Here is a 9,441-nt window from a genome sequence, read left to right on the forward strand (position 1 = left end):
TAAACATTTCAATATCCCATTACATGTCCTATCAAATTATTGCTGGGTTGGAGGAGACTTTCATCCCTACAGCTACATTGTTTTAGATGTTAACCTGTTTGTTCTCTATAGCACTAATTTTTTATGCAAGAGAGAAATGGGTCATGCATTTGGTTAGAGTAGAGATTTATTGGGCTGTGCTTCCAAGTCAGTGGGGTCCAGGTAGTAAGCGGTTCTCTTGGCTCTGTAATCTCACTCACTTTCCTTGGGCCTGCGTCTTACTGTGATTGTAGGCTTTCAAGTTGTACAGAAAGATGAGCAAGTAGGATGTACTCTGCAGACCTATCTGCCTCTTGTAGGATCACCTCCATGCCTGCCCCAAGCTCAAGATGCCATTTTGCAACCAGTTTTGCCAGAGTAATTAACTACTTGGGAAATTATTGAATGTTTTTCCAATTAGTGAAACAGATTTTTTTGTACCAACTATGCTTCGGTCAATGAAAGCCCAGACAGTAGAAAGGGCAGGTCTTACTCCAACATCCATCACTGGCCTATTCACATGTGACTTTTTAAATTTAACCATGATTAATTTTTTTTTTAATTAAAAACTAATCCTGGGCCCTCCCTGGTGGTGCAGCGGGTTAAAGCGCAGCACTGAGAAGCTAAAGCCACTTCTGCTAAAGCCACTTCTGCGTATGGATTCCTGCCTGCCCCGGAGGTGACCACATGGTGTGGCAGACCTCTCCTGACACGCCGTTGCTCCCCTCAGCAGTGTACTTCGTAGATCTGCCTGTTCTGCACCCCACTCTGTCTCTGGTGAATCCTCTCACCTTCCGCATCTCTGACCTGTACCCCAGTTCTGTACAAATAAATAAATAAATCTTTTTTTTTTAAAGATTTATTCATACAGAACTGGGGTACAGGCCAGAGGCTCAGGGGCGGTGAGAAGCTTCACCAGAGACAGAGTGGGGTGCAGAACAGGCAGATCTACGAAGTACACTGCTGAGGGGAGCAGCGGGCGGGTCAGGAGAGGTCTGCCACGCCACGTGGTCACCTCCGAGGCAGGCGGGAATCGAACTCATGCGGAAGTGGCTTTAGCTTCTCAATGCTGTGCTTTAACCCGCTGCGCCACCAGGGAGGGCATAAATAAATAAATCTTTAAAAGAAACAAACAAACAAAAAATTAATCCCTTGGTTACACGAGCTGTTTCAGGTGTTTAATAGTAATAGCCACTGGATTACCATATTGGAAAACAGAGACTATTTCCATCATTGTATAAAGTCCTAGTGAACACACTAGATCTTTATATACTACTTTAAAAAGTGTTTTCCCCATTATTAACTGATTTGATCCTAACAATTTGACAAACTAGATAAAGAAGGTATTTTATAAATATTTTCCAGTAACAAGTCTAAAGGTAAATGAATTGCTCAACATCACACAGCAATTAGAAACTAATCTAGGTCTTGCTAAATACCATTATTCCTATCGCCTCATTTTTCACGTGCAGTACTATATTCATAAGGGTTTTCACAAATGTTATTGGCCAGAGAAAACGACTGAGTCTCATTGATTTCCCAGTAAGTGTTCTTTACTTGTTAGTGTATGATAAAATCTAAAGAAAGTTCATCCATGTGTCCTAGAGAGGGCCTGGAATGAGAATAAAAAGATGGTGACACTTAACTCTTGTGTCATTAGCGATGTGAAGGAGGTTTTGTTCACATACTATCTAAAAATCAGTGGACTATAATTACAGTGAGAACTTTCCTTGCAGATTCCATGGCCTATGACATTATCACCCATTGGTCAATTAAAAAAATAAACTTGATGTTCACACAAACTGTGAATTCCTTCCCTCTTTTGTCTTCCACATCTAATTTTACTACTGAGCTATTTGACTAGGCAGAGTAGAGCTATTCTTGAAATATGGAAGTTAAGAAAAAAACAACCAGAACATTGCTTTCCTTTTAGAACAAGCCTTAGGCTGCTGACCTAGTATAATTGCATAGTGTTTACTTGTAGGAATTTCAGACTCAGAACCCAATCAATATACAAATTTAAAGTGTTGTATTGACCTGTTCATTTTTAGGTGTCTTCATTCATGGATTATTTCTGGATGGTGCTTCCTGGAATCGAAAAATAAAGAAACTTGCCGAATCATATCCCAAAATTCTTTATGATACAGTTCCTGTGGTTAGTATTCCTAGCTATGTATGTATTGGGGGTAGGGGGTTATTTTACACATACACAGTCAACTTGCTATCAAAGTGTAAAGTTGCTGCCAACAGTGAACTAGTGAATACTGGGCAATTGCTATAAAGGTGAAAATACAAGGATATTCTTTTTGTTAAATTTGTTTAAAGATCTTATTTAATGTGTAGTTGATCATTAATATTAAGGTCATAGCCAATAGCACTGCAACTCATGCCTGAACAATGTTTATAGTATTTTCTCCACAAGGCATGTGTTACACTTGGGGGCCATTGAACAGTGAAATTATCAACAAAAAAAGCAAAAAGTTGTGGAAAATTATACTAAGTAGACCATCAAAAGTGATAACATAGTAACAGAATGTCACCAAGTTCAGCCTCAGCTGGGAATGAGGTTGGCTGGTCTCTAGCATGTCTTTCTGTTGTAATCATGCCTGCAAATCACCATGAAAAACACCAAAATGATTTCAGGACTATGTGTGTTAGTGATAGGCAAATTCACAAACAATTCATAAATAGTTTGACTCTATCTATGTTAGCTATATACAAGTGTTATATTTTTTTCTTACATACCCCTTGCAGACTAGATTAGTTTATGAATACCATTTTTCTAGGGTCGTAACTATTAAGTTCTTATTGTTACAATATCATGAGTAAAGAGCTAGATTTTTCCCCAATTCAAAGGATCAGTTGGAGATGGGGTGATAAAAGCTATGGGACTCCCATGGATCTATCTGTGGGGCTCTGAGTGAAGGGTAGGCAGGCAAAGATCCCTGAGGTTTTAGCAGGTATGGTGAAGGAGCAGAGGACAGTGCTATTTGCTATTTACCATGTACATTGATACAGTGGGCAGAGAAAAGTTTCAAATACAGATGTAAATTGAAAATCAGAGCAAATGTTTACAATTCAGAAGTGGAGATCTTATTTTTTTCCACATGGCAACTGTGTCTTACAGTAAGTACCTGAATAAATTTACTTACTAGTGGATAATTCTAAAAAGAGGGAAAATTCCACTAGGTGGCCCTCCCTGGTGGCACAGCGGGTTTAAAGCACAGCACTGAGAAGCTAAAGCCACTTCCACATGAGTTCGATTCCCGCCTGCCCTGTAGGTGACCACATGGTGTGGCAGACCTCTCCTGACCCACCTGCTGCTCCCCTCAACAGTGTACTTCGTAGATCTGCCTGTTCTGCTTCCCACTCTGTCTCTGGTGAAGCCTCTCACGGCCCCTGAGCCTCTGACCTGTACCCCAGTTCTGTATGGGCAAATAAATAAATTTAAAAAAAAAAAAAGAAGAAATTCCACTAGAGTTAAAGTACATCTAGTGTGAATGCTGTAAATTCTTACAGTATAACTCTATCTGGAAAGTCCAACATCAGCATGAAATAAGTCAGCATCCCTATTCCTTTTTCCTTGTTTTGCTAAGAAATCTCTGAACAGAGGGCTTATCAAGAAAAATCACTTCGAGGATTGCTTTTACTACTACTGAAAAGGGGAATTCAATTAAATTCTAAAACATTATTTCATTGCTCTGACTATAGTTAATTCTCTATTCTTAACGTTCAGAGTGACTTGGCCAAAAATCTTATTTTTGAGAGTGATGAGGTTCAATAATGCTTATAAAATTCTAGAAACTTGGCTAATGACTAAAAATGTGGGTATACCATATAAAGGAATGCAACATTTTAGCACAAAGTACTTATAAAAAGTCATCTAAAACAAGTTGATCTAATTCTACAAATTGGGAAAAATCCTTTCAGAATTGTTTTTAAGATTGGCCTTTGATTAATAAAAGGCACTGTGACTTTGAAATCAATGTTGGCAATTCTCTCCTTTGAAAATTATGCTTATTCCCCCACACGCAATTAATGTGATGTAAAGGTGATGAACCAACAGGTAATATGCTTTTAGAGAGAGTAGATGAAGATGACATTTTTCTCCTTTAGTTTCTAAACTAGTTCTGAAAGTTGTGAGAGTTGTAAAAAATACTTTGAATCACTGTACCACTCTTAACAAATCTATTGGGGCCTCAGAAATTTGTGGAGATACTTTAGTAGACTGAAATACAGTGAGTGTAACAAGTTTGACCAACCATTTTATGCACTTTCTTGCAGATGTGGCTAAAGCCCTGTAAGAAGGCAGATATACCAAAACGACAGTGTTACACTGCTCCATTGTATAAGACAAGTGAGCGAAGAGGAACGTTATCCACCACTGGCCATTCCACCAATTTTGTCATCGCCATGACTCTGCCCTCTGACCAGCCCAAGGAGCACTGGATTGGACGGGGTGTAGCACTGTTATGCCAACTTAATTCCTAGTTAGAAGATAATGGCTGCCATGTTCCTATTTCTTGTTAGACAGTTGAATAGAAACTATCTACATTTTAAATACCTTTTGGGTTTAGTCTGTTTAACTACAGTCATAATGGTAAGTATATGTGCAAATGCAGCCTGCATTTAAAATAACTCAGTCTTTCTTGTAAGTGGTCTGAAATAAAAAGTGAAGAGCACACACTGCTTACACTTAGTCTTTTTGAATAACTTTATTTTGGGAGAGTTCCATTGGCATTAGGAACATACATAAAATGACACACCACTGTTGACAATGAAAAAAATAACAGCATTTGATCATTTCCAGCTTTATAAATTTTTAAAAAATGATTCAGTTACAACAAAAAAAGTAGATATTTTAGCAAGTATCACCTTGCAGGACCATAATCACATTTAAGCCACTGACTTACTGTTAATGGAAAAAATTCACACTGCATCTAGTTACTATAGTATTTCTAAGCATAATCACAGCTGATTGAATGCAATGTGATATACACCAAAATTCATATGGATGTCACACAGTGACAGCATTGTACAAGTAACATTAACGACCTCCAACAAACACATGTTAAATTAGACTGGTCAAGCTAAACGGAATGTTGGAGCCAAACAGAAATGTAGTGGAATTCAGATTGTCTAGTAAGACTTGAAACTGTACATTAGAATGATGTGAAATCTAAATACTGGTGGAACCCTAACAAAATACTAGCAGCAACTGTTACAGCTTCTTAAGAGATTAAAAAAATCTAGCAAATAAAGATAATACCATTTTTGAGAGAATATAAAATGTTATATACTTCCGGATAACATACTTGCTTTAAATCAGGCATTTATTTTAAGTTTGAGAGTATAATCCAGCTGTTGCTTTTCATAAAAGTTTTAAAATTAAGCAGATTTAATACTGGAATGCAGTATCCTCCTTGGGTATAAAAACTCAAAAATGTAACAATATATCTTGGTTCAGAAAGCAAGATATTTGAATCATTGAAGTTGGCAGTACTAAATAAAATATCAGCACCTTTTAGCTAGGTTGCTTGAAGGGCCAAGCAATGAGATGAGGACTGTTCTAATTCAGTGCCCAATACTGAAAATAATCTATGTATAAAACTCCTGTGTGTTACAAGGAGGCCATGGAAAATGCCACAAATAGCTCTCTAATTCAGGCATAAATGAAGGAAATGACACCTAAGCGCTTTTGCTTATAGCATAAAGAAGAAACACTGCAAAACTCTTACCACCTTGGATGCATATGCTGCTCTCAAAGTTTTTTTTTTTTGTTTTAAAATTCATGGGGTGAGGAAAGGAATCAGTGAAAGGAGGAGGGCTAAATGACAACAGTTTAAATGGAATGGGAAAAGTTTGGCTCTTAAATATTTGAACAGTAAGATCTTTAAAGCAGCTATGTAGGTTGCCAAGCAGGTTAAAACAAAGCTGCCTGCACACAGTTCAAACACGGTTCACCTGGCATAAATGAAGAGCATGTGGCACAAGATGTAAACAGAAGCTACATGCATATGGCTAACTACTGCTACAAATTATTAGGCAAATTTTAGAGTAACTGTGGCTTGCACTTCTCACAAATCAGTCACAATTATGGTAGGAGAGGAGGACCCTAAAGAGATTAATCCCTATCAGGCACCAACAGCTGATCTTGGCACAAAATGATCAAGTGATCTCAGCTGAGTTATTGAAATTTATCTCCCAAGTCACTTGGGATGGTGCTGTCCACAGGGCTTATCCTGGTCAGTACTCTAATTGATTCCATGTACAGCTTGTGGACATGCTGAACTTAAATTTTCTGCTTTATAATCTTACTACCAGCCACAATGTATTTATTATCTTGGTTCTAATGTCAAACTGGTAAAGCAGGGCATACACTCAAATTTAAATTTCCCAAATAACTAGTTAAAGTAGGGAAATTGAACATTTAGACCATGTTTGGGTTCTTCATTTCTCTGATATTTTCTAGAGCATTACAATTTTAACAAGAACAAAAAATATTTTACCACATGCTCCAACCCCTAATCCCCACCAAAAATCCCCAAACAAAAACAAAATGAAAGCTTGGGGGGGAAAAAACCAAACACCAAGTATAATATTAATACAAAGAACCATTATGAATCTTTCATTAAACTGAAGCTCACACAAACATACAATCACAAATTTCAGTAGTTTAGGCTGCAAGTTTAAACACTATGCAAATATATACAAAAATAGTAACTCTAGATTCAAGAATAAGGGCGTTTCTCACTGCTAAATTCATACTCTAATGCAGCCTGAGCTTTTCTCCTCTAGTTCCTATAAGCTACCCAGTTGCAAAGTTGTGTCAAGTTGATCCCTATTACCATATGTATATACGTAGCTGAATTAAAGGGCACTACAATTCATTTCTTAGCACAAAGAAAAGTCTGTCCAAAGTCCATTTAAAATATTTTTAAAGTTTAAGTGATTTTTGGTTCAATTTCTATTTCTGCATAGCCACAGAAGTTATACTAATAAAAGAGACTACTTTAGTGTTTTATATGATTATTTCTTTTAAAAAACATCTTAATCAAACCTATATCAATATTGGTTCATGGAGTCCCATGTTCTCCTTTATCACCAGCTTTATGTTCTAAAAGACCCCTTCGTGCAGGGAAGAGTACTGAGCACCAGTCTTTTGTGGTTAGGCTCAAATCTATGGAACTTGTAAGTAGTGCAAGCCACTGACTTTTCTTTGAGCGATGTGCGTACAGTACAAGGAAGAGATGCAAAGCTGCACGGTAACATTCTGGTAATCAACAGTGATTACTGGGAATGGTCAGAACTGGATGGCAAACACAATTTTATCTTCATAGAGAGCAATCACCAGCATGATGGCAAATCCAAACAGCAATCCTAAATTCTGAAGAATGAACTGCCCCACTGGACAAAAGCCATGTTCTTCGTTGTCACCATCACCATGCAACATTTCTGGAAGCTGGGGAAAAAAAAAATCTAGGTATTTACAAGCATTTTTTTTTTAAGTAATATTTTGCTCAAATGTTTTTTGTTACATTTTTCTACTTAAGCAAGCTAAGGACTAAAGCATAAATGCAAATAAGAGAATTATTTTGTTGAACATAATATTAACCATAGCACATAATTTAGTTAAACACTGTGAAATTTAAGTTCTGGTTATTTAATAGGTAAATACTAATTCTGTTTCTTTCCCCTACCTCATCCTACCAATAAATGCATACAAATATACATTAGTTATTTTTTAAAGCCACTGTCCACCCACTCACCTTATCAATTCTGACATTTACTTTATGCTAAAATGTAAGGCAGCTTATGAAGATAACATAATTCCTACATTGACTGCTATACATTAACTACAATGAAAATTGCGATTCCTTTTATATCTAATTCAAAATGATGTCATTTCTTTACTTTTTCTTTTTTCATCTGCATTTCTCATTCCCAGGAGCACATGATCTCAGTGATAAGCATTACAGAACATTCCACGTTGACACCTCTATGCTCTTAAGCCGTCATTTTCCCATCCATTTACAAACAGAAAATAGGATTATCAAAGCTGTTCAGTATAACTATTACCAGATTATATATACTACCTTCACAGTATGCTCTATTCTCTTAAGAACGATAACACTAAAAATTTAAAGAATTTTAGTATATGTAATGGATTTATATTTAAAGTTTATGGTCCAAATTCTAAAGCATGAATATATACTATATTATGCATTGCATTTAAGAATGAGCCACAGTTCAAAGTGTAAAACTTAAATCTTCAAGACTTGTTGGTGAAACAAGTGCATTATTATAGACATACAGCCTTTCTTTCCAAACCTTATCAAATGTGTTTAAGAATTGCTACATTCAATTTTCATTTTCACAAAACCATTAATTCAAGTTTGAGATGAATATCTATGGAAAGATAACACTAACATGTTACTTTCTTAGACACTAAATTTGGATTTAAGGAGGAAAATAGTGTTAAGTACATAGTGTTAAGTGCCTACCTGAATAAAAGCTCCCTTATTCACTGTTAAATAATAAGCACAATTAATTCAATCACCATGCCCTTATAGTGCTACAGTATATTTAAAACCTCCTGGGTATCTTATTTAAGAACTCTTCATTCTGGTGCTTACTCTGTGTAAAAGTCTATGATTAATATACATTACTGCTAAATAGTGACCATGGAGATGGGAGCTGAGTAACTCCCATTGGAGTTATTCAAAGGGAGATGAATAACTATGACAAAGACTATACATGGTCTACCAAAGCCTAAATATTATCTAGATGGACCTTACAGAAAGTTTTCCGATCTCTAGATCAAGACTAAATTTAAAAACTTATTACATATGGTTCTAGTAAGAAAACTATTTAATTATACCTTGTCTCCACTCTTATGCCAAGTCTTTGTTGTTATAAAAGTTGATTAAGTTTCTTGATATTAAAATCTAAGCAATATCACAGAGTGTGTGCAAACAGACAGTAAGCCTTCCCACATTTCATTCTACTCTAGATGCCAATACCCTTATTATTTGTCATATTAGTTAGGGGTAAAGAGACAATGCTCAAGGAGGATGAAAAGCCTGCAGGTTAAAGCCAAGGACTCTGATGCTTTTACACTTAATAAGGACAAATGGGCTTGAAGCACACAGTGATATGAGCTCATAAAAGAATCACTTTAAAAGATGACTCCAATACCAAGTGTGGCGGGCATTGCAAGGGCAGAAGCAGGGAGCACAGTTAAAAAGAAAGATGGTGGGCCCTCCCTGGTGGCGCAGTGGGTTAAAGCACAGCACTGAGAATCTAAAGCTGCTTCCTCATGAGTTCAATTCCCGCCTGCCCTGGAGGTGGCCACATGGCGCGGCAGACCTCTCCTGACCCGCCTGCTGCTCCCCTCAGCAGTGTACTTCGTCCATCTGCCTG

At 36.9% G+C, this 9,441-nt stretch overlaps 2 protein-coding genes across 4 annotated transcripts in view; one reads left to right on the plus strand and one right to left on the minus strand.

Moving 5' to 3' along the window:
• Window positions 1-4,509, plus strand: part of DNAH7 (dynein, axonemal, heavy chain 7) — a 205,444-nt gene extending 200,935 nt beyond the window's left edge. The window contains exons 64-65 of the mRNA XM_004674839.1: window positions 2,070-2,173; window positions 4,303-4,509. Coding sequence (XP_004674896.1) covers window positions 2,070-2,173; window positions 4,303-4,509 — 311 coding nt within the window. The remainder of the gene's footprint in view (window positions 1-2,069; window positions 2,174-4,302) is intronic.
• Window positions 4,510-4,718: 209 nt separating this feature from the next.
• SLC39A10 (solute carrier family 39 (zinc transporter), member 10) overlaps window positions 4,719-9,441 on the minus strand; it is a 50,610-nt gene continuing 45,887 nt past the window's right edge. For all 3 annotated transcript variants that reach the window (XM_004674425.1, XM_004674424.1, XM_012727763.1), the window contains exon 10: window positions 4,719-7,480. In XM_004674425.1, coding sequence (XP_004674482.1) covers window positions 7,322-7,480 — 159 coding nt within the window. In that variant the 3' untranslated portion in view covers window positions 4,719-7,321. The remainder of the gene's footprint in view (window positions 7,481-9,441) is intronic.

The sequence above is a fragment of the Condylura cristata genome, unplaced genomic scaffold (assembly GCF_000260355.1).
Source record: "Condylura cristata isolate star-nosed mole 26May11 unplaced genomic scaffold, ConCri1.0 scaffold00002, whole genome shotgun sequence".
NCBI lineage: Eukaryota > Metazoa > Chordata > Mammalia > Eulipotyphla > Talpidae > Condylura > Condylura cristata.